We start from the raw sequence: 25,947 nt of genomic DNA, 5'->3' as shown, positions 1-25,947 counted from the left end.
TGAGGTTTAGGCTGGAATCTGCTGAGGTTTAGGCTGGAATACAAATCCAGTAAAGACAGACCTGGGTGTGTGAGCTCTATCAGGACATGTCATTAGCTACTAAATTGAGGCATTACGCTGGTGTAGGCAGCTCAGTCACATCACATTCATATAGCTGTTTTTTTTTTTAACTGGAGCAATCTAGTCAAAGTGCTCAAGGGTACAGCAGCAGTGTGATTCTTACCCAGGATTGAACCTCCAGAGCCTTGACCACTACTCCACAGTTCCCACTCACTTTACAATATTGTCTAAAGCATAATAAAGGTCTTTTGAATTGGAAACGTACTTCACATTCTTACCCAAATTCAGAATAGTATGTTTTTGCATAAAGTGCCATTTTTATTAAAATGTAAACATTAGTTATACTTCATGTCAAATTTAAAAAAAATAAGAAACATTATACAGCCTGCACAAACAAGTGTACTAATGACGGGAAAGATTTTAAATCCTTACTGTTGGTTAAAAAATAAAAATAGAAACAGAATCACAATCTCACATTCATTTTTTAGAGTTCAAGGCACTTCATGTTACTTCAAACAGAAAAAATATACATTACACAATCACTGTGACAGTATTACAGTACAAACATTTATGAAGACACTGATTATGTAGGTTTCCCTCCAGTTTCCAGACTTTGGTCTCCCAAGGCGTCCCTTATTGTTGTTTCCCTTGAAACTGCTGCAGCTGTGTCCTCTACTGGCAGTATATATCATACTTCAGTCTGGCCCCTATCTTGGTTCCTCCAAGGCACTTCTCAAACCTATTATCCATCTCTTTACTCTGGTCTTCGCTGAAGTGATTTTTCCAGTCTCCCACTTCCCCTGTTAAGGAAAATAACAACCAAATTGCCTTAGCTGTTACTGTTTTTTAGATACATGTGTGTTTAATAAAGATACTAATACTAATCAGGGTGTAATGATTTACAGGTCAATATATACTCCTAATGTTTCCAGATACCTTTCCTGAAGATCACATTGCACATTGGGCCGTGTGTGTGCTTGGAACTTTCTTTCATGGCTGTGAAAGTGCTCTCTTGAGCAATAGTGTTGACCTGCTCTTCACTCAGGGTGAAATTGAAGAATTTGGCAATCTGCTTGAGTTCTTCACTCAGGTTCTGAATAGAACATAAAGACACACAAGTACAGATTTCACATAAAAGACTGTATTGTTTTTCCCTGTCCAGACAAAGAAAGTCTCATAATCATTTCAGTGGAAAGTCAGTCATATACTCAAGAATGTTATGAGTGTAAGAGCTATCACTTTGAACACATCTAAACTTACCTCTTTCATGTCTTCGTAAGTCACAAACATGATATTGGGATTGTCCATGCGCTTCTCCCAAGAAAGGGCATGGTCAAAGTAAGAGCCCCAAGAAACTGTAAACAGAAAATTAAGATAATAAAAAGGTCTACAACAACTCATTGTATTTCTACATCATTAAAAAACTAATTGGCAAACTGAGTGACTTCCTGTTGGGTTTGGCAGCTTTACAATGTACTTGACACCGACCAAAAACAAGGCAGTGATTTGAGGAGACTTATACAGTGAGGGAAAAAAGTATTTGATCCCCTGCTGATTTTGTACGTTTGCCCACTGACAAAGAAATGATCAGTCTATAATTGTAATGGTAGGTGTATTTTAACAGTGAGAGACAGAATAACAACAAAATAATCCAGAAAAACGCATTTCAAAAAAGTTATACATTGATTTGTATGTTAATGAGGGAAATAAGTATTTGACCCCTTCGACTTAGTACTTGGTGGCAAAACCCTTGTTGGCAATCACAGAGGTCAGACATTTCTTGTAGTTGGCCACCAGGTTTGCACACATCTCAGGAGGGATTTTGTCCCACTCCTCTTTGCAGATCCTCTCCAAGTCATTAAGGTTTCGAAACTGACGTTTGGCAACTCGAACCTTCAGCTCCCTCAACAGATTTTCTATGGGATTAAGGTCTGGAGACTGGCTAGGCCACTCCAGGACCTTAATGTACTTCTTCTTGAGCCACTCCTTTGTTGCCTTGGCTGTGTGTTTTGGGTCATTGTCATGCTGGAATACCCATCCACGACCCATTTTCAATGCCCTGGCTCAGGGAAGGAGGTTCTCACCCAAGATTTGACGGTACATGGCCCCGTCCATCGTCCCTTTGATGCGGTGCAGTTGTCCTGTCCCCTTAGCAGAAAAACACCCCCAAAGCATAATGTTTCCACCTCCATGTTTGACGGTGGGGATGGTGTTCTTGCTGTCATTCCTCCTCCTCCAAACACGGCGAGTTGAGTTGATGCGAAAGAGCTCGATTTTGGTCTCATCTGAACACAACTTTCAACCAGTTCTCCTCTGAATCATTCAGATGTTCACTGACAAACTTCAGACGGGCCTGTACATGTGCTTTCTTGAGCAGGGGGACCTTGCGGGCACTGCAGGATTTCAGTCCTTCACAGCGTAGTGTGTTACCAATTGTTTTCTTGGTGACTATGGTCCCAGCTGCCTTGAGATCATTAACAAGATCCTCCTGTGTAGTTCTGGGCTGATTCCTCACCGTTCTCATGATCATAGAAACTCCACGAGGTGAGATCTTGCATGGAGCCCCAGACCGAGGGAGACTGACAGTTATTTTGTGTTTCATCCATTTGCGAATAATCACACCAACTGTTGTCACCTTCTCACCAAGCTGCTTGGCGATGGTCTTGTAGCCCATTCCAGCCTTGTGTAGGTCTACAATCTTGTCCCTGACATCCTTGGACAGCTCTTTGGTCTTAGCCATGGTGGAGAGTTTGGAATCTGATTGATTGCTTCTGTGGACAGGTGTCTTTTATACAGGTAACAAGCTGAGATTAGGAGCACTCCCTTTAAGAGAGTGCTCCTAATCTCAGCTCATTACCTGTATAAAAGACACCTGGGAGCCAGAAATCTTGCTGATTGATAGGGGATCAAATACTTATTTCCCTCATTAACATGCAAATCAATGTATAACTTTTTTGAAATGCGTTTTTCTGGATTTTTTTGTTGTTATTCTGTCTCTCACTGTTAAAATACACCTACCATTAAAATTATAGACTGATAATTTCTTTGTCAGTGGGCAAACATACAAAATCAGCAGGGGATCAAATACTTTTTTCCTTCACTGTACATTTAGGGAATTTAAATATGCTCTGCATAATATTCATTACTGAACTGCAGAAAAGGGCTGAGAGAGTGAGATATCTATTTGAAGCCATGGAAGGAGAAAAGTCCAAAACAAAGCTTAAAACTATGGGGGTCCTAGAGGCTCATGGATTGCTATCCAGACACCACTAGCTGCCTTCATTTGCAGTGTGCACATGTTATATTTTCCCCCACTGACAGACCTTGCCTTCCTGACCAAAAATAAAGTTAATGTTTTTGCTTCCTTATTTGATAAGAATGCGTATGCCTTATTGCCGAACTCCATTAAGCTTTGGGTGAGTATTCATCTACTGTTTTACATATAAAAGCTTGACTTTCTGCTGTTACCTTCTCCACTCATGAAATCTGCAAAGAACTTGTCCCAGGACTCAGCAGTTGGCAGAATAGGGTTTTTGTTGGTGAAGTGGAAGAAAGAGACCACAGTGTCTTTAGGGTTGCGCAACACCACAAGAATCTGCAGAAAGAAATAGAACATGTGCAGAACCATACAACCCGTCTGGTAGTGCAAGAATCTCAGTGTCTCAGAAGCAGATTCATTGTCAAGGAGGCCCCTGCAAAGTATATCTAATGTATTGTCCTGAAAAGTGCCTGTCCATCCCATGTGCTGCCACCTACTGTGGTGGCCATTGCTGTGGATATAGAGATATCCATAGTGTGTATGTGAAACAATACACTACACCAGGGATTATACCACAGGCCATTGTTTGTAACTGTGTGACTTTGAAATCATACACTGCTGCAGGGACTTTACTACAGGCCTTGGCCTATATATCTTTGTTGTATAATATAGTTGCATAATGTATGGTTTCACCTAACCTTTTTATAAGCCTGACCACACCTGTTTGACAACAGTACCAGAGAAGGTAGTTTGACAAATAGTGTCAGCTGTAACCTGTTCTCCAAGAGGTTAAAAGTACACAAGAGGTTCCTTCACCTACCTTTGTTTTCTTGTTAGTAAGGGAAGCCGGTATGTTGTCAGGGTGCATGTGTGTTCCTAGAAGTCTTGGGGAAGGAGCCTCATTTATAGACTGAAATGTAAAAAGAGTGCCGTTGCAAATGTTAGCAGGCCAAATCTACCCCAGAGTCAAAAAACCTCAAACAAACAAATCCACCTGTTCCTTCATTAGCAATAATGGCATTAATGAGGTCAAACAGGCCAGACAGATATTTTTACAAAAAGAAAGCATTTATATAGTGCTTTTCATAAAATGCACTCCCTCGTCACTCTCCTTCCTCCAGAGCCTGGGTCTTCTCCACTCTTACCCCAAAGTGATAGAAAGACCCACCCACCGAGGTCAGGACTGCCCCGTCTCTAGCCATCTGATCTAGATGAACCTGCTCAGACTGTGCCTGTAATACCAGAACTCCCTGCCTGACAGTACAGCACTACTACTTCAATGTACACCTGTGTTGCACCAGTATGCCCCCCACTGTTATTTAGGTAATATTTCTTCACCCAAAACTGAATGAAACCATCTTTCAAACATTCACAATTTATAGTACAAATCGAAATAGGGCACAAAGGCCGCTCAAACACGTATGTCTTACGACTGGTTTGTGGAAACATAACACAAGATGCAGTCACAAACCAGTAAAACAATAAAACTAAACAATAAGTGCCATACAAAATCTTAACTTCATGGTCTAGTTGTGACCTATGACAAACCAAAACAAACCTTTCCCTAATGGTTTAAGCCTGCTTCCCATAGACTCACCTCTCTGCTGTTGCAGACCCCCAGGCCTCTCATTATTAACTCTTACAGCTTAACCCTTGTGTGCTTCACTAGGCACGCCTGTTCCAATTGTTTGCAAACTGGTAGCCATTTTCGCTCTAACGGACTCTGAATTCGTGGTCAGCCAAAATGGCAGAAACTGCTCAAGGTCCTAGAGGCTGCAGTGTCTAATCAGAGATATATACTTACTGACACCAACCCAAGCACTGGCAGAACCTTGGCATGGAACCGTGATGATAATGTGCCATGAACGGATTTAAAGCAGTCATTCAGCAATTTATAAAACCCAGATCAGGAAATGGCAAGCAACTGAACTGGGATCACTGAAACCAAAGCCCAGTATAATTTATTCAGACGTGTGCTAGAAAATAAAAATAAAATGTGGTTTTGTTAAATGAATGTTATGATTTTTAAAATATTATGATGTATTTGTTTCTCAGTTATACTAACCTGGTATTTTTCTGGATTAACAAATTCCAGCAATGAAGGAATGGGGGCATGCTTTTCATCTACACAGCTGTCAACCGCAGACATTTTACGCATCATCCCAACCATCCAGTTAAACCCTGGTGAGAGAGCAGGAAGTCATGAGACCGCAATACAACTGCGAATCGCCGTCCCAATTCTGCAGGGTTAGATAATCAGAGAACCATTCGATCGAATCCCATGGCTCCACAGCACAGCTTAGTGCCAAACAAGACTGTTTGTCTAAGTCTTCTGCTGTTCTTGGGCTTTTGTGTGTGTGCAGCAAGGAGGCAGGGTTGTGAGCTGTTACTTTTCACACACCTCTGTCCCTCCATTTGAATCTCTCCTTAGTGAACTTTCACAGGCAGCCCCCCCGCCCCATTCATTTGGGGAGTTTTTAAACATGTTTAATATGATATTTTGATTTAACATGTTTGTTTTTTGAGACAGATGTTTCTGCAAAGTGAAGTATTTTCACTATGTAATCAGTATAACTGACAACAACAACAAAAGTAGCAAAAGAGTTGTACTTACCACATTTTGGATAGGCTGCTAGCATTATGTCATCTTCCCTAGCCTCAAAAGTCTCCATTGCTTTTAAATTCTCTGGTTTACACATTATTATGGGATATAATACTCCATTGTACATGTAAACCTTGTCTTTCTCTGTCATGTTTTTGGCTTCTTCCAGCCTCTCTTTCATTTCTTTTTCAAATGGGGTGCTCATGTTTTGTGCTGTAGTGTAAGCCTGCTGTATTCTGTGTCATCTGCCTTCCTTCACTTCTTTCCACTCTTTACATGCAGCTGGAGTACTGGCTGAACAGTGAGGTGCAGTGTGGGAAGGGAAGCTCCTCCCACCCAGCCAAAGCTTGTGTGAGAAGCAGGACTTTCCTGGTTTGCAATGCACGCAATAAATCTAGACCGGAATTCCAGCCCTTTGCCCTGATTTTAAGAAAAAACTTGTTCTGGTTTTAAATGTTCCCGTGCTTCTGGAGTTACAGCATGGCAATAGCGATCATGGCAGCTCCCTGTACACTAAAGCATTTTCCTTTTTTAAATCAACTTACTTCCCCAGCAACACAGATGAGCAGAGAAGACACAGCAAGAGCTATTGTATTTGTTTTTAATTCATCACCTGTAATCCATTCATCGCTGGGTAGCATTATTATTAGCTATATGTGGAACTTTTCAGTGCCTCCCCTCCACCTCCAGAGGTCACAGTCTCCTGAGTTTTAGTTCAGTTTTCCCCTTGATTTCACTATGTAACACAATTTTTGTTTCTGGGTGGTAAGTGTTATTTCCTAATTGCTTAACATGTATTTATACTAAAGTAATACAATAAAGACTACACAATTTGGATTCATATGTTGCTTTTTTCTGACTTTATGTGAACAAAAATACACAAATTCACCTGTTTTCTCATTGGAAATAGGTACATTTCAAAATATCACTGTCCAGGTCACAAAAGCAAAGTTTATGGGGAATAATAGCCATTTCGCAATTAGGCATAAGCAATTAGGCATAAGCAATTAGGAAATAACCCTTACTACCCCAGAACAAAAAAAAACAAAATTTTGTTACACAGTGTTTTCAATTAATCTCCATGTAGTTAAGTTCATTGATCCTTGTTTTCTAATTAAGTTCAGCAACCTCCTCCTCATTGCCCTAGTTCATTGGTGTGAGCTATATATTCTTTGTTTCCTGAGTGCTTTGCTAAGGCTTGTATTCTCCCTGAGGTACATTACCAAACCCTGTATTTCTGGTACTGCAATCCTATGTTTTTACCCTTACTTCTGATTCTTGGATCTCCTTCGTTGCATTGTTAGCTACAGTGAGAGTTATTAAGATAGTTAAGATGCCATTTCACAATGATAAACACAACCAACAGTTTGAAAAGGCTGTTGGTGTCATAATCTGGCAACACCGTCTGCATTGTGCAAGTGTTTGGGCAAGAAAAGTTCATTACATACATGTCCAATTTTGTCAGGCTTTATCATTTCAATACTGTTCTTGTAAAATATTTGTATATACTTTTCTAATAGGAGTTCACATTTCCTGTAATTTTCGTTAACTGGCAGATGGTTCAACTGTTGCTTTTGGTCCAGATCCCAGGCTCTGGGTGGTGTGGGGCAATTCACTCCATGTGACCTGGTCAATTACTCTGATATGTCAACACAGGGCTAGATCTAACTCAACAATAGGGGAGACTGGGGACAATTGCAATTTGTTTTTACCTCTCGCTCCATTACCCTGAGGCCATGTGAGCTGGTTTGGTGATTTATTTATACAAACCACTTGCATTTGTCTACTGTGATTTCACAATGTTTTAATGTACTTAGAGGTAACATGCAGACCGCAATAATGCTTCAAATCAGTCTTTACAGTGACAGTAACAAGTTGTGAAAAATCATAAAATAATAAAATCTTAATTGATATAGTTTTATTGTTGGAAGAAATAAATAAACTTATTTCTTTCAACAAGAACATTTCTAAATAGATGTATATGCATTATTAATCTCAAGTCTCATGCAGTGCTTTGTTCTACTAAAACTGGAAGCAGGCCTACTTTTCAAGCTGTAAATGTTTTGAAAACTCTTTTGAAAAAGTCTCCTATGTAACTGGAGAGATAATAATGGCAGGTCTGAGATCACAACATGTCTGGGAAACTAATTTAAGGTTTCTCCACAGCAGCAGTAGGATCAGTTTATTCATAAGCCTGATTCAATGCAAAAACTCCCACAAAAATTTTCTCCGGGCAATCAACAAGCATACAGGCCTGGCTTCACTACTCCAGCCCATCTCAGATCTCCAGAGGCTAAAAACAGAGCTGCCCACATTCCCCCAAACCAACAAGAACACTTTCTGCAAACTCACCTGGCCCGAGGCCATCTCACCTGTCTACAAACATGCAGCAGGCCAGCCTGTCACTAGCTACACATGGATGGGTGGGGTCAGAGCCGTCCCTACCCTTTTGGGGGCCATAGGCAAGATTTAAGTTTTGAAAAACATTTAAGTGGTGCCCATCTTTAAGGCAGAGAGAGAAATTGTTTAGGTAAAACTAAAAGACACATAAACATTGAAATAGTGCACATCACAGAACATTTATTGAACTTAACATACACTGAACATGTTGAAGAAATAGATTTAGTAATGAATACAAATGTAAATAGTGCACTGTGCACATTGGCATAACAGCAATAACTAATAATAACTAATAACTAATTTAAATAATATAGTACTATCAAAAAATCATTAGCTGACAACTTGCAAACTATGGTAGTAGCTACCTAGCTAATAAGCTATCAAAAAAAAAATCTACTGTAAATTTTCAGCATTTTCCAGTAGTGCATTTACTTCAATTGCCTTTTTATTTTTTCCATTACCAATACTTCTCATGTAGGCAAGAACTCTCTTCCCTTTAGATGACAATGTCTCTTTCAGAGTGTAAGCACGCCCATCGTCTCCAATAGAAAGGGCCATTCTCTCTTAAGGGTTTCAGTTTTCATGCATAGGAAGATATCCCTTCTCTGGGAATAATAGGTACAACAGTCCCTCATAGTTGCACTTCTGTTTGGTGTACTGCTTAAAGAAGAGGAGCTTCATTAATCTCTTTTTGTCAGTAGGGATGAATTAACACCAGTCAAAGCCTCATCTTTAAAATTGAAGACATAGGCCAAATATTATATATATATATATATATATATATATATATATATATATTTGTATATATGTAGGATTACTACAGAGGGGGATACATGTAGTCACTTCAAAACCTTTAAATAAACCTAAAGTGCATTTTACAGATTGGTCTTTGAACAAATCATTTTTATATACTAAAACACTATAGAAAGAATAATTATCTTGGCTATAAACCACAACAAAAAACATTGATATATGGTGGCTAACTGATTAACAGGTTAATTTAGACTAAACTAAATGCAGAAAACACAAGGAAAGGTTTAGGAACCGGTAGATAACACATTTGTTGTCTTAAAAGCATACTGTACTTATTTTTTTCCGTTCAGAGTAGGTAAAATAAATTATAGGATGAATGCTGAAATATACAATTCCACTTCGAAAGCACCAAACAAAATTGTCAAATTACATAAGACAAAAGAGGATAGACTTAACTGATCTCCAGCTTTACTGTGACATGTTTCTTGCCTGAACTGGTTTAAGAACCGTGAGCAGATGCTCCTCTTTTATGCATTTCAAATCAGCAGTATGTACACCCAAGGTCGTTATGGTATTTACAACTGAATTTAATTCTTCATTTCTCAGGTTTGGCAACACCGACTGGATACAACTCAGCAATGTATGAGTGTCTTCCCTGACATTTCTATGCCTTTTCATTGAAGAAAGAAAACACCCAGATTTAGTAAACTGTTCACAGCTAATTATGAAACTACTATCACTTAATCTATTCAATTTAAGCAATGGCTTATCACTTAACCAGGCTGTTAACCTGGGGAGGGGGGGGCTTAAACTGAAACTGGATTGTGTTTTAAAGAAATTACTTTAAATCCACAAATTTTGTAACCTGGTACCGGATAAATGTCACACAGGAAATTAACATGTATGCATTGTGTAGATTTAGAAATCCTCGAAACATCAGTATCTGACACTGACTTGTCATTTTTCAGTGCAAATTCCAATTTATGTTGTAAATATACCTGTGACATTGCAGATCTTCCATCTCTTCTATGATCCTCTGAAATGTGGAGGATGGTACCAGGTATTTTGCTTGCAATTTCATATAGAACATAGACAGCTGTTTTAAGTACAATTCTGGCACATTTTCTGGCAACACATCTAATTGGCTTTCACCTGGAGTGTCAATATTCTTTTAGAACTGGTTCTGTGATTTCTAGAAATATGAGCACTAACAGAAGACGTCACTTTGAAACTCCTGTTACAGCCTCTTAAAGGGCAATTCACTGTTTGACCTCTGGTCATGGGTGTCCGAAGGTGCGAAACAAGCTCTTTGAGTCTGTGCATTGTTTTTCACATGAAGGACTACTGCACCTAAAGGAACTCAAATCATCTACTGTTATTGAAAAAAAAATGGTATTACATATTCACATTAAAAACAGCAATGCTGGAAATCCCCTTATTAACTTTCTTAACACACCCCTACAGCACATGAGGCCATGTGTTTTACGAAGCATATTTGTAAACACAGACAGATATTTATTCGATGTTGTGGGTCGTCCTAAAACCTGCCCGGAGGCACCTGGTGACGACCAGAGATCAAAGACCATAACTTTATTTTTATTTAAGTCCAGCTGGCGACAGCAAAACATGATTAAGCCAGGAGATCTGCAGACATGATCAAGGACATACCAAGGCGATTTACAATACAAAGCAGTCACATCCCAGCTAACACACAACATTGACACAAACGTAAACATTGTGTGTTAGCAGGGATTTACACTGTCCTTACATGTAGTCTGACAATACAATCAAAGCCCGTATAGTATTGGAATAAAAACATTATTATTAGTCTCAGTTCATTCCCTATAATACAGCATGTTCTCTATGATTTTACCTTGCTTTACATACGTTTTTACCATACGATATCCCAATACACTACTGTATCATATTATATATACTACATTATAACTTATATAATTATATACTGTTGTATATACACCAATATGTATCCACTGCTACTATACTAAATTACATTCGTTAACTGCTTTATATACTAATACGTATTCCACTGAGGTTACTAATAATAATAACAGCACGTTAAACTCGTATATACGGGACTTTAGTACCGATTATTAGCGCACATGTGAGCGCGGTGCTGTTTAAAAGTGCAGCCGAGTCTGCGAGCCTGTCAACCTGCTATTAATCCATATTATCCAATCGCGCTTTGTGTTAATAGAGCTTAACATTGCATGTATGTGTTTAATGTAAGTTTAAATGCTTAATCTTTTGAATGTATACTGGTACATACCGGTCTTTTAAATTCATAATAAGTCAATATAAGCAGATCAAATCATACAGTTTGTCAGAGCATATCCATCCTTTATCTAGTATTAGAAAGTACCTATAACTGTGAATGTACGCATAGTAATGGTAAGTTTAAAGGATGTCAGGAAAACGATATAACAATAATAGTTTTAAAGAACGTTCCCACAATATATATATATATATAGTGAATGAAAAAACCCTACATGACTACATGTGCTGCAAACAAACTAATTTTCACTTCATAATTAAACCACGCCCCCTTCCCAGTCTGCACTGCCTTAATACCGCGAGGTATTTTAAAGCACATTAGACGTCATATTACGGTGGCCCTGAAGTGCAACTGCTGAAAAAATAAAACAGCTGCTGATAAAATAAAGCAGCGGCTGCGAGATTTGCAGTGGCTGTGAGGTTTAGAAGTGCTGAAAAAATAAAGCAGCTGCTGCAGCATTTTCTGAGGCAATTACGGAAAGGGAGGGTGCATTGTGAAATATATTTGACTGATGCCATTGGACAGCAAGCAAGTCACGTCGGCCGAGCAGCTTCTCCAGAAGAGACAACAGAATCTGAGAAACGGGCGCCAACTGCGCAGAGCGCGAAGTATCATATTAATATTGTTGTGATCTGCTCTCTATCCACTTTGTGGTGACATGTTAATAGATTTATAGGGCTGTCCTAAAATCTATTCGAAATTAATGAAAGCTTATGTATCACTAATTTAACTAAACATGTATATGTCCATATACAATTACAGTACTCAGCCTATATGTAAACTCTAAGAAGTGAAGGTTCTAATAAGAACCTTTTTGGATTCCCAGGGTTGATACTGTGGAGGATCCTTAAGGTTCTTATTAGAACCCTTTAACAAGGTTCCCTGCAAACCAGGATCATTGAAGCACGTTGAATGTACGTTAAATCAATCGCGATCATGATGAAAAGGGCTCTTAAATGCTCCCTTGTGTTTACCACGAACCCTTTAACTCACGAACAATCCAAAGGTTCGTTAGAACCGCTGAAGAATCTTCAATTTTTAGAGTGAGTATGTACTCGGTTGGTGTTTTTCTGTTACAGTTATTAATTTACTGTGGAAGCTTTATTTTCTGTTAACTGTATTTGAAAGATTTTACGTATAAAAAGTAAAGTAGTCATGATCCAATGTAAATTACAATGTCTGGTCACGCATAAGTGGGGCAGGCTAATTTGAGAGCAATTCCAAAAGATAGAATAACACTCATTAATAATAATAATAATAAAAGATGTTGCTGTTTATATCAATTAAATATAATTTTCTGTGTAAATGGGTTAATGTTTTGTTACAGAACACTACTGACAGGTCGTGGTTTTAAAGCAGAAAAGTACATTCAGTATAAAACGCATGTAGAAGTAAGATAAGTTAGAGAGACAATGCAAAAGTCCTTAATAAAATAAAAATCCATCCATTTTCGAAGCCGCTTATCCTGGTCAGGGTGGCGGGGAAGCCGGAGCCGATTCCGGCAGGCAAGGCGGATCGGCAGGAATACAGCCAGGACGGGACGCAGCCCATTGCTGGGCAGTTTAGCTTTGCCGATCAACCTGGCGGACGGTGGGAAGAAGCCGGAGACCCGGGGAAACTGCGCAGACAGACACCGAGCCGAGACCCGAACCCAGCGCCACCGTGCCGCCCCTAAAATAAAAATACTATCTTATATTAATGTGTTGTTTATTATTGTTTCTTAGTGTTTTGGAGATTCATATTTGTTAAAGCCGTCTCTCTGATTTTGCATTTCCCAAATTAGCTCATGCTCTTGTGTATTAGATCAGTAAACTGCTCCTTCTGATGGAATTGTTAACGGATGTTTTCTGTTAGCGCTTAAGAATAATAAAGCACTGTCACACTGCCTTGTAATAATGAAGTACAGTTGTTAATTTAGTAAATCTAGCTACTTTTAACCCCATTCTGTCTCCTACCTAAGCTTTCATTAATTTCGAATACATTTTAGGACAGCCCTATAACTCTTAATATATCACCACAAAGTGGATAGAGAGCAGATCACAGCAATATTAATATGATACTTCGCGCTCTGCGCAGTTGGCGCCCGTTTCTCAGATTCTGTTGTCTCTTCTGAGAAGCTGCTCGGCCGACGTGACTTGCTTGCTGTCCAATGGCATCAGTCAAATATTTCACAATGCACCCTCCCTTTCCGTAATTGCCTCAGAAAATGCTGCAGCAGCTGCTTTATTTTTTCAGCACTTCTAAATCTCACAGCCACTGCAAATCTCGCAGCCGCTGCTTTATTTTTTCAGCAGCTGTTTTATTTTTTCAGCAGTTGCACTTCAGGGCCACCGTATGTTCTACATAAAGCACGTCTCCTCTGACAATTTCCACTATGTAAGACAGGGGTAGTCAATTATTTTGTGTCAGGGTCCACATTTCTTGGTCAAAGTATAGTCATGGGGGGGGGGGGGGGTCACACCTTCAAATGACCCTTTCCAACACACACACAATTCTGTGAATTAGTAATATACCCCATAGCTTATATTTAGCACATTAATTTGACAAAGTACAAAAATAAAATATTTAAATAAATGTATATATTAGTACTAAAACCGTTTCAGACCACTTAAATTGTAATTTGTTAAAGATTATTGTATTCATATAGATAAATATAATAGAAACTTTCAAGCATTTTGTGTCTTATTAGATTCAAGTATTTCCCATTTTCCTTTGTCCCACTGTGCACTGCACAAAATTAGTGTTGAAAAATTAGGGCGAAGACGATTGTGTAATTCAGGGTGGGGGGTCCCCCGTACGATTTTGACAACTGGAGACCTGAAATGCGCGATTCTGAGTCATTTCGAAGTCCAAAAACAGCCCAAAATCTTTGCTTCACAACCACACATCACCAGCGAACAATCCCGTATCAACTGACATTATATATGCAAACTAGAGGCGGTTTGTGACGCTTCTATCATAGATCTATGTCGGTGGGCCTCTGTGATTGAAACGGGTGAGGATGCACAATTCTCTATTTGTGCAGCTTCTAGAAATATGCCTCTGATTGGAAATCAGCTGTTTCCACCACTGATGTAGTAGTTTCTAGGTGAACACAGGCTATGGCACCGTGAGCCCCTCGTATGTATGCACGGTTATATTTTAGAGTCGAGCTTGACGGATGTCCACAAGACAAACAATGCACATTTTAGCTGCTTATTTATAGAAATCAGGAAAACCGAGCTCTTGCCGCAGTCCAGAATGTGTACAGAAACTAATAGTTACAAATTAGCTGGTAGTGTAATTCAGGAAGTTTTCATCTTAGCGAAGAGTAACGATATGTTCATTTCATTTTAAAAGAAAGTTATTGTCTTTGATCTCCGGGCGGCTTCGGGCAGGTTTTAGGACGACCGCTCAAGGGCAGTACAGACAACACGCACAAAATTGTAAAGACAAATTGTAGGTCAGTTCGTATCTCTTGCACATGATGCTGGCAAAGCAACTACAACACCGAAAAACAACTTACACTGAACCCACAGACATATATTCGAAAAATCACAACGGTTTTCCCTCAAGTACTGTTATTAATCTATTTAAAAAGTTAAAACACACACAGTATGCCCTATGTCCAGGTTGAGTTGTTTTTTTCTATTTAGTCCGTGAAAATAATAACAATAAAAATAAGAATGTATTCTTGACCAAATATATGCTAAAGAAACTTTTAAAAACAGACATGTGTATTAAACAGTGTTCCCAAACCTGACTAGCTCTGGGAGCAGAAGTTTGAGTCTTTAGTTTTGTGTGCACCAACCGGCGACGTTACCAACGTCTTTACTGCAAAAAATGGCCTCCAGGGACGTGCGGCTGCAGTGGCGTAGGCAGCGTGAGTGTGGTGCGTCAGAAGCACAAAGTAGTTCCTTTGTAATTCTAATTCTGTTTTTTGTAATGTTCCCTTACATTATAGGCGGAATGTATATGTGTGTGCTGTGAGAATACCAGAGCAATCTCCTATTTATTTCCTATTTTATTTTTATTTTATTTATTTCGTTTTTTATTTTGTTATACATGTATTTATTTTCTATTTTATTTACGCTTTTATTTATTTCGTTATTTATTTATGTATTTATTTCCTATTTTAATTTTGGCACGGATTACCCTCCATAGTAAGCTGGTCAGTGTTCAAAGGAAAAGAAGAAGTGATGTTTAAGTGTGTATTTTACCTTTGCTTTACGGTAAAGCAATATAAAACACATACTTAACCGTTAAAAAAAAATACATTAACCGTAAAATTACATTATATATATATACACCTGTTCAATTTCTCATTAATGCAATTATCTAACCAACCAATCACATGGCAGTTGCTTCAATGCATTTAGGGGTGTGGTCCTGGTCAAGACAATCTCCTGAACTCCAAACTGAATGTCTCAATGGGAAAGAAAGGTGATTTAAGCAATTTTGAGCGTGGCATGGTTGTTGGTGCCAGACGGGCCGGTCTGAGTATTTCACAATCTGCTCAGTTACTGGGATTTTCACGCACAACCATTTCTAGGGTTTACAAAGAATGGTGTGAAAAGGGAAAAACATCCAGTATGCGGCAGTCCTGTGGGCGAAAATGCCTTGTTGATGCTAGAGGTCAGAGGAGAATGGGCCGACTGATTCAAGCTGATAGAAGAGCAACTTTGACTGAAATAACCACTCGTTACAACCGAGGTATGCAGCAAAGCATTTGTGAAGCCACAACACGTACAACCTTGAGGCGGATGGGCTACAACAGCAGAAGACCCCACCGGGTACTACTCATCTCCACTACAAATAGGAAAAAGAGGCTACAATTTGCACAAGCTCACCAAAATTGGACAGTTGAAGACTGGAAAAATGTTGCCTGGTCTGATGAGTCTCGATTTCTGTTGAGACATTCAGATGGTAGAGTCAGAATTTGGCGTAAACAGAATGAGAACATGGATCCATCATGCCTTATTGCCACTGTGCAGGCTGGTGGTGGTGGTGTAATGGTGTGGGGGATGTTTTCTTGGCACACTTTAGGCCCCTTAGTGCCAATTGGGCATCGTTTAAATGCCACGGCCTACCTGAGCATTGTTTCTGACCATGTCCATCCCTTTATGACCACCATGTACCCATCCTCTGATGGCTACTTCCAGCAGGATAATGCACCATGTCACAAAGGTCGAATAATTTCAAATTGGTTTCTTGAACATGACAATGAGTTCACTGTACTAAACTGGCCCCCACAGTCACCAGATCTCAACCCAATAGAGCATCTTTGGGATGTGGTGGAACGGGAGCTCCGTGCCCTGGATGTGCATCCCACAAATCTCCATCAACTGCAAGATGCTATCCTATCAATATGGGCCAACATTTCTAAAGAATGCTTTCAGCACCTTGTTGAATCAATGCCACGTAGAATTAAGGCAGTTCTGAAGGCGAAAGGGGGTCAAACACAGTATTAGTATGGTGTTCCTAATAATCCTTTAGGTGAGTGTATATATATGTATGTTTTGTATATAGTAAAGGTCTATATGTCTGTTTAGGAAATGTGTACTGTGCGAAGTTTTCACAATGTAATCTGTAAATCAGAACCTTTGTTAGTTGTATATTTTCAACAGTTTGTTCGTTGTTGTTTTTTTTTATATGATTATTTATGCATTTATTTACATTGCAAGCCTCCAGGAATGTATACTGTTATATCGCTACATGGTGACCTATAGACTGAGCCTGTGCTCACTTGTGGCCGTCTTATCAACTTGCTGTGATATTGCTGCTGCTAATATGTGAGGTCATTTCTAGGTCATATTTAGTTTTTGTTTCTTCTCTGCATGTGACACAAATTAATGCTGTATACAGAAGAGAGGGGGGGCAAAGCATTCATTATTGCTTCACTTGAATCAAATTACCTGGCCAGTCTGGCTCAGCGGTCTGGTCTTGAATGCAGTGTATCAGTGCCATTTTCTTCCATTTCATCAAGTACTCGTTTCTTGTGATAATCTCCAGGCGAGACCCTGAGATAAGGCAAACGGAAAGGGTGTATCCTGTGAACAGCCTCCAGCTTCACCACAATCTTGTATGTTCCTTGAAAAGATCTGTTTGTATTTACCAGCTAGGTCTTCAAGTTTTGTCTTCCACTGATCACTCACTTCACAAGAATTAATTATTTTCTCTGAGACTAAATAATTCCACATGAAAGTTGGAGGATATGACAAAAAACAAAAGTTGACATTCTGTAATTTACAGTTTTATCAGCGAAGTCAGATATTTTACACAAGTCTAGTCAAACTATTGAGCTGCAGTTGTCCTCCCGAATAGTTTTCGCTCTCCGCTGTACCAGGCAGTCCTCGCCACTCGATGGTGCCAATACTGTTCTTCAGCAACAGAATGGTCTTGCACCTTCATGACTTTGCAGTTTTTAGTAATAAATGTCATCTGTAGACTTTCCTCTCCCAAACACTGTCCAGGATCTTTCACTCTCAAGTGTTCTTACGGTGATGTTGGATAAAACATCCCTCCTGGGTCTGTGCAACACTGATCAATCAAAAGTGGAAAAATTTTGGTCATATTTTCAATTCGGAGACCAAGTAAACAACACGGGACAATAAGAGGCCTACTCTTGAGCCCTCCGCCAACTGGCCCTGTGTGAAACCTCATGTCGTCAGCCGAATACTGGAGCAGAACCCTTCTTGCTGAACTGGCACAACCAGGAGTGGACCATCAAGCTCTACTGGGTCAAATAATTAGACAAAGCAAGGCAGCAAGAGGCCAAGTCTTGCGCTCTCAGCCTAACACAGTAGACATTCCCTTCTTGGCACTGAAAGCAGCTGGTTTCAGTTCTAACCTTTCTTTTTCCCCCCAAACACTGTCCAGGATCTTTCAGGAGTGTTTTGAATGGCTTCACTCAGAAGACTGGACAGGACTTCTGACAGACTAATGTGACTTTCAAGTGTAGGATTCTTGTGTTCTTACAGTGATGCTGGATAAAACATACATCCTGGGTCTGTGCAACAGTGATTGAGCAAAAGTTCTGAAAAATTTAAAACGTAGACAAATAGTGGAAATATTCTCAATTCTGAGTGCAAGTACACAACGTAGGTCAGTAAGAGGCCTACTCTTGAGCCCTCCGCTTCACACAGCTGGGAACAGCGTTAACAGCGCTCTACTGAACTGACCACATACAGTGCCGTGAAAAAGCATTTGCCCCCTTCCGGATTTCCTCAATTTTTGCATATTTGTTATCTATATACAAAATGTAATATAAGACGAAGAGAACCCAAGCAAACACAAAATTCAGTTTTTAAATGATCAATTTATTTATTTAAGGAAAAAATACACCAACTGGCCCTGTGTGACAAAAGCAGCATCTCAAATGCACTCTCGTGGCCCACGTGGTGAGCCCTACCCATAGTGCCCGGGGCAGGGGGGATGTTTCTCCTGGCCCGCGTGGTGAGCCGAGCCCTGCCCATAGTGCCCGGCCTGGGGGGGTTGTAGAGGTAGCCGTCTGCTGCCTGTGCCTGTGCGATGTTGGCGGTGGTCATATCTGACTGTCTGCGGTGCCCTTCGTTCCCCTCTGCTGCCACGAGTTGCTGTGCCTGTGCAAAGTCACCAAAGAGACTCTGAGAGCGCCTGTCTGCAGAGATGAAGCGAAACAAAACCCCACAGACAGCAATCCATCCATCTCCACATGTCAGAGGGTTTTTGGATTCAAGCAGAGTGAATGATTTGATTGCAGTACCATTGTCCGCCTTTCTGCCACTCTCCTCAATAATGACACCCTCACAGATCGACCCTTTTCACTCCTGAACGGTGAGGACACAATACATATCTTTCTCTCTCCACCCCACCCCCTTTATAACTCTAGCGCCACTCAATGCCAGTTGCAATACTGACGGCCGTACCAGAGAGCTGACAAGTCTGTCACACTTACATTATCATTCCTGCAGGACAGAAAATGGGATACAAAATCTTACTCACCTGGTTGGGGGCAGCATTGAGCTGGCTGTTGGAGGTCATGCTGGGGGCAGCGTTGGTATTGACTCGACTATAGCAGACCTCCATGTCCTGGGCACAAGACATGACACTGGGCGAGAGGAAGAGATGCATTAAGAATAAGTATCTCCATGTTCTGAGCACTAAATTTAAAATGTGTCAAATCGACAAAGCTTTCCTGGTATAGACTGATTGATATTCTTATTTCTCATTTCCCCACAAAAGACCCCATTGCCAAGATACATATTCATCAAGTGAAAATGCAGTGTCTTGAGATTCAGCTCGACAGCTATTCCCTGCCTATTACAGGAGACACAACACAAGGTGGCTTTTAAAAGCGCGCTCTTAGAAGTTAACAGTTTCTGTCTTTTGTTTTTATCTGCACCCCTATGAAAACATACTATGTGCTGGGGAGGAACTCAAATACATGAGTCAATGTGACAAATGGGTGGTTCTGGACTTGGATGGGGGTAATCCTGTCATCTGGGTCCATTTTCAGCATCCTCTTCAGCAGGCTGATGAACTGCATCCGGTCTGTCAGTTCTGCCAGAAAGTTATTCCCTTCCTGATCCATTTGCATGTGGAGCTGTGGAGTAAAATTAGGGTAGTTAAGGTTTCTTCATAATGCCTGCTCTTTCCCAAGACAATTATACCTCAGTAAGTGCAGTAAACAGTGTTCAATGAAAAGCCTTTCAATGTCTCCTACACAATTTGTGACTCATATCAATACAACTGGAAGTCTACTAGACCTTTGTGAAATGTGCTGAACAATACATAGGAATGCAGAACATTAGTGAAAATGAGATGCCTGCACTTCTGCAGTTGCTAACACAGTTAATACGACCGAGTGTTGGAAGGGCTCCGTACCAGCGCCATGCCATCAAAACCACTGGACATGTACAGCCACTGCTCCTTTGACTGGATCCCCGTCTCTCCCTCATGCTCCTCTGGTATCTGTGGATTCCAGAGGTGATTTTACACAGGTGTTAATACACAGATAGGGCTATTTACACATTTTCTAACAGTTTAGTTTAAGAAGAACAAATGTGTCTTTGAATGCTCTAGCCTCAATGTGTTGAGGTCTGACCTTCAGTCTCCACAGAGAGTCAGCCAAGTCTCTCTTAAAGAACTCTCCTGTCTTCGTCCCGGCACTTAACAGGTTCTCTGCAGGCAAACCCTGCATCTCAACAATGTACCGGATCTAGAAAAACAAAAATACATCAAAACCCACTGAGAGTAATGCTGGAAAATCAAAAACCACACACACACACGTCAATTCATGAACTGGATTCATTTATCCGTGAACCAGGAGAAGGGTTTTCCAAACAGTGTTCTATAGGTAAGGAATGTTTTACCGCTTGGAACAAACCATCTGTTTCTGGAGGGTTATCATGTGATGCAATTCAAATGTAACATTAGTCCATACACAGGTAAAACTAGGAATGGGATTCATTAATATGCACCTCCTTACCTTTTTATTTTTAGAAACTGGTTATATATGACACATTGTATACAAATGCTTATTAAGTGACCTGAAGGAGGATTTTAAAAATACTTGAAATACTAGAGAATTAATTAAATTATTTGGACACATATCAGGCTTTTACAAATCATCCCTACTATTTTTGCGGGATGAGAACAAAATATGATCGACAGCCTCTCATTTGAACATCAGAAGAGACGAGAATGTGTCAGAGACTCTGCGTTTACTGCTCAATACTCTATCAGGTGCAAGTCTCCTGCAGAGACAGGACACATAGAAGCAAGAGGCAAGCAAGACATGAGATTGCAGACAGGGGGTGACTCTGTAACCAAGGCCTGCTTTAACAAAACCCACAGCAAGGAAAACGTGAGGAATATGAATTTGATCTCACTTTGTAGTATTTGGCTTTAGTTCTTGGCATATTTCCCTGGTTTGATTTGAAACACCCCTCTCTGTAGAACGTCTGACACTGTGAGCTATATTTTGTATGAACATTTATAAATGTCTCTTAAGCTGCTAGGGGGTTCGCTGAAGATAAAGTCAGTACAGGTTTTCTTTCCCAGAATGCACACTTTTGTTATTCATCAATGTGCTGCTATTGGAACTTTTAATAATTACTTTTAAACTATGGGAAATGCAGTATTTTCTGTTGTGAAATTGTGTACTTATAAAACATCATGTGTACTTGATCTAGTTTCCTGCTAAGATTAAAAGTTGTTTTGTCATCCACGTTCTCTTTCTCCTGGTCTCCTGTAATAAAGTTCTCTCCCATGTTTTACAGAAACTGGCCACATTGTGCTTAACAACTACACATCTTCATGTGCTCCATGTAAAGCACACAGGAGACTGTACACACAGGATTATTTAGAAAAAGCAATGCCACGTTGCCTTACCTGAAATATGTGTCCTGCAGGCAGAGCGCACTGCCTCCGAGACATGAATAGCCAGGCCGAAAAGCTTGACTTGGAGGGGCTGCCTGGCCGAGTCCACCAGCATAATGTTGTCAGGCTTGAGGTCGGTGTTGATCATCACCAATCTTTCCAGCTTCCTCAGGGCAGTGGTGACCTGCTGTAGGATGGGCCTGATGTACTTGAGGGGCAGGTGCCTGAAGCAGAGGAAGTCGTACAGGTTCTTATCCAGCATCTCAAATACCAGGCACAAGTGACCATTGTACCTGAAGCACTCGTAAGCCTGGACAAGGTTGTATTTATATGGGCTCTCTCTGCTCAGACTGGCCAGGATGCTGCCTTTGATCAGGCCTTGCTGCTCATAGGTGGATTTGCTCTTCAAGATTTTGATGGCCCTATCCCATTGGTAGGGTGATTCCTGCACTTCACCACCTGGCCGAAGACGCCCCAGCCCAGGAACTCCAGGACTTCATACACGTTTCTCTTGGAGCAGAGCACCTCATGCTCCACCATCTGGTATTCACCGTTATCCTCGTCCGTGGCAACAGTGGCACCGCTGCTGCTGGTCCCAATCTCGGGCGATTTCACAGACATTCTTTACTCTTTATCTTACTCACCTAAAGTTTGCAAAAGTCAGCTCGAAAACTAAAAACATAAATTACCACCGTAGGTTGGCTATTTCACAGATCTTCACTGCTGTGTGGATTGATTTGGAATGGAGTCAAGTCAGTTGTGAGACACTAAAGCATGTTCTGGAAGTAGAATGTCATTGTTACGATCATCAGTATCCCAGGGTTATGATAACATCTGGGTCCAATAATAAAAGTCGCAACACAATAGATGTATATATAAATATACATACAAGTACAAAAATAAACGTCACCTCCACAACATTGCCACTAAAACCATCCATGGTTTTTCACATATAACGCTGTTAACAATGATTAATAACAATGATTCTTAATCAAAGTTGCTGTACTGATTGTTTCAAGGCCTTCTTTGAATTCCTCAATTTGATCACGATTTACTACAGAAGTGTAATAGCGTGCAGCAGCTTGGATGAAGGCAACTTCTCCACAACAGTATCATCACTCCAGTCCACTCTTCCTTGATTAAATACCTAAAAAAATGTAAATGTCGCAGAAAAAGGTGATGAACTGTTCATTGTGATAATAAATTGAACTTATTCCCATACATCAGATCTTTGAAAATTATGAGTGGACATTTGTCAATGAGTAGTATGTATATTGTACAGCAAAAAGTACTTCAGGGAATGTGTTCAACTAATACCTCTTTCAGTTTGCTTTGAACATCTTCATCAGAAACATCCTGCACAGACTACTGATCTATTCTTGCAACTGTATTCAGCAGTGATTCAGCAAAAATGTTTGGCTTCAGAGAGCTCTGAATGAGAATTGTTCAAACAACAGGGCTCGGGGTCGTAAGCATAGCTTAACGAGACTTCGCCCCGAGTGAGGGCAATGATGGGTTTAAGACGGGGAGCAGGAACTGGGAAGAAAGGTGCAGAGCCAATGGAAACAGAGGACAGCAGCAGAAGTGCACAAGGATGTGGAGGAATGTTAATAGGTGAAAAGGAACAATAAAGAGAAAAGGAAAGACAGGGAGACAGCGGCCTCTAGTGGAGATAGAGGGCGATGGTTGAAAACCATGACAATAGCTTGGCTAGGAAACAGCTCTAGAAATATTATAGGCTTTTAATGCAATGAATAGAATATAAATAATACAAATATTAATCAATTAAACGTGGAAACCTGAAAAACAATTAAAAGACTAACGCTAAAAAGAAAGAGACAGCCGAACCTTTGAAAAAATGTTTTATTTAGGACACAATGCTTAGGATATTCAATCATTCAGACAAATTGCATTTATCAGTACGCCATTTAGACTATTAAACAAGTTTTATTTTAAATCAAATTATAGGCTATGTGCATAAACAAAAATCACCTTATCACTTGCGTATGGAAATCATTTGTAAATTTAAACAAATATGATTCGGTGTTTAAAAAAAAAATCGTTCTTAAAATAAATAAAAATAAAATCCAAACACCATAAGAACGTTATTTAATTGAACCTACAATTTCTAACATTAACAGTTATAATAACTCCTGACGCCACCGCCTCTATAATGCAGTTTATATTGTATTATTATATTATACGAACATACTACCTGCATAAATCCATAGCTGAAGCTCTTCTGAATCCATAGATACCACATGTATAGCAATAGTATGTATTATGTCCAAGTTATGGAAAGAATAGCGATGCCATCCTGCGTCTGCCCACCCCCCACGTCTCTCTGTCTGGAGCTGTATTTCGCAGCGCCTGTAAGCCGGCCCTTATCAGGTGATCTATGCAGCCGATCAGAAAGGATTTTTTCGAGAAAACAAAAGGCAGATCTAGAAGTCATGTGTTACCTATAGTAACAGCTTCTCCATTGGGCAATGCCAGCCTCATTGCTTACGGGATTTCTAAAACCAGGAAGTACGCGATGTAAACAAATCGCACATGGCTGTTTCAGCGGAATCTCAGCTACACAGGTAAAAAAACGATTTATTTTATCTCAAATGTTTTAAAAGATATTTAATATTATGTAAGTTATGCACGATTTTTCCGTCCCCAGAGGTTAATAATGTATTAGTAAATGTTGAAATTAACATTAACAAAGATTAATACATGCTGTATTGTTCATTATTATTTCATGTTAACTAATTAAACCTTTTTCTAAAATGTTACCAAAATAATATAAAATAATAATGATATTAAAATATATTGTATTTAAAATTGAATAGTCTATAATGGTTAGCTTACTGTAACGAGAGAGTGATGGGGGATGTTGAGCTCCTCTTGCGCTTTCACGAGTTCACATCTTTGGTGCCAACTCTTCGAGAAAGCCCCATTAATGGCCCGGCATACACCAAATGCTCGGTCTGTGCTGGCCTTCTCCTTCTGTAGTGAATTGTTTATGGCGACATTCAAATTATGCCCAAAACAGTTAAGCCATGGCCAATTTAGCTGCTATATGGCTGCAACAACATTAGCTCCGTTGTCTGTGGTGACACATGAAACCTTTCTTTCATTGAAGCGCCATTCTTTAACACTTTCCAAGGGACTATCCGCCAAATAATTTGCAGTGTGGCTCTCAGGCACGTAAATGGTTCCCAAGCAGTTGGATTGTAGGACCCAGTCTTTGTCTATGGGATGAGCAGTAATCGACATGTAAGGTGTCATCGTATTGCTGCTGGACCACATATCTGTCGTAAGCGCAACATAGTCCGCGCTACTGATGTTACTCATAACTTCGGTTTTCACTTTATTATACAGCTCTGGAATAGCTGTTCTTGAGAAATAATTCTGACTGGGTATGTCATACTGATGGTCAAAAGTTTGCAGCATGGACTGGAATTCAGCCTTGTCCACAAGACTAAGAGGCATCATCTCTTTAACCAGAAAACGGGTCACAGCAAGAGTGCACTGTGTCCATTTTAAGCTAGATTTATTGTACTTCTTCCCACAAACGAACGCAGCAGCAATCGGTGTTAAACTAGAGTTTTTCCCGCTTTGAGATCCGGCTGCGGAGCGGGGCTCAAATGAGGGCACTACTGCTGGATGGTGTATTTGAATATGGCTGTGGAGATTAGTGGCCTGTGCATCTTTAACCTTTACTTTTTTCTTGCACAGCCTGCAGATAGCTCTGTTGGATCTGCTAGTTCACCATCTGCATTTGGTTTAAAACCATAATACTGCCAAATTAACACTGAACATCTTTTCTTGGATATCAAGCCGTTGTCCTCCATTTTTTGCTGGGAAGAATTTGACGTCGGAGGCGAGCGATGGCGTGCACGCTCACAGGTGGGCGGGGTCAGTGTGGAATAGACGATATTATCGGATATCACGATAGTTTCTAAGGCGATTATCGATTAAAAAAAATTACATATCGCCCAGCCCTACCTCACACCCCTTCGTCATAAACTTCTGCGCCCTCCACCCCTCCCAAATCGCTGTCATAACTGTCTACAATACTGAACAATGTGCCAAATTAAAAGTTGACAATAAAACATTTGCTTAATTCAGTTTTATCGGTCTCCGAAGCAGTACAATGTCCAAAACATCCCTCATCTGACTCCTTTAAAAGCGCTCTCATTTAGTGAGCATTTTCGCCGCGCCGCCATTTTGCCCATCTCCCCTATGTGT

General features: G+C 40.1%; 2 protein-coding genes across 3 annotated transcripts in view; both read right to left on the bottom strand.

Annotated features, from left to right (window-relative positions):
• Positions 1-353: 353 nt before the first annotated feature.
• On the bottom strand, positions 354-6,205 carry LOC136719267 (sulfotransferase 6B1). The gene is made up of 7 exons (XM_066697141.1): positions 5,934-6,205; positions 5,385-5,500; positions 4,140-4,229; positions 3,529-3,655; positions 1,321-1,415; positions 997-1,153; positions 354-860 (listed from the first exon to the last, which is right to left on the bottom strand). The coding sequence occupies exons 1-7, from the start codon at positions 6,124-6,126 to the stop codon at positions 733-735; spliced, it is 906 nt and encodes a 301-aa protein (XP_066553238.1). The 5' UTR covers positions 6,127-6,205; the 3' UTR covers positions 354-732.
• A 12,449-nt stretch (positions 6,206-18,654) lies between these two features.
• LOC136719143 (homeodomain-interacting protein kinase 2) overlaps positions 18,655-25,947 on the bottom strand; it is a 30,029-nt gene continuing 22,736 nt past the window's right edge. For both annotated transcript variants that reach the window (XM_066696988.1, XM_066696989.1), the window contains 6 exons: positions 21,721-21,932; positions 20,432-20,545; positions 20,212-20,298; positions 19,746-19,930; positions 19,330-19,435; positions 18,655-18,947 (listed from right to left, as the gene is read on the bottom strand). In XM_066696988.1, coding sequence (XP_066553085.1) covers positions 18,666-18,947; positions 19,330-19,435; positions 19,746-19,930; positions 20,212-20,298; positions 20,432-20,545; positions 21,721-21,765 — 819 coding nt within the window. In that variant the 5' untranslated portion in view covers positions 21,766-21,932 and the 3' untranslated portion in view covers positions 18,655-18,665. The remainder of the gene's footprint in view (positions 18,948-19,329; positions 19,436-19,745; positions 19,931-20,211; positions 20,299-20,431; positions 20,546-21,720; positions 21,933-25,947) is intronic.

This window comes from Amia ocellicauda, chromosome 23 (assembly GCF_036373705.1).
Source record: "Amia ocellicauda isolate fAmiCal2 chromosome 23, fAmiCal2.hap1, whole genome shotgun sequence".
Taxonomy (NCBI): domain Eukaryota; kingdom Metazoa; phylum Chordata; class Actinopteri; order Amiiformes; family Amiidae; genus Amia; species Amia ocellicauda.
This window is presented reverse-complemented; position numbering and strand designations above follow the sequence as displayed.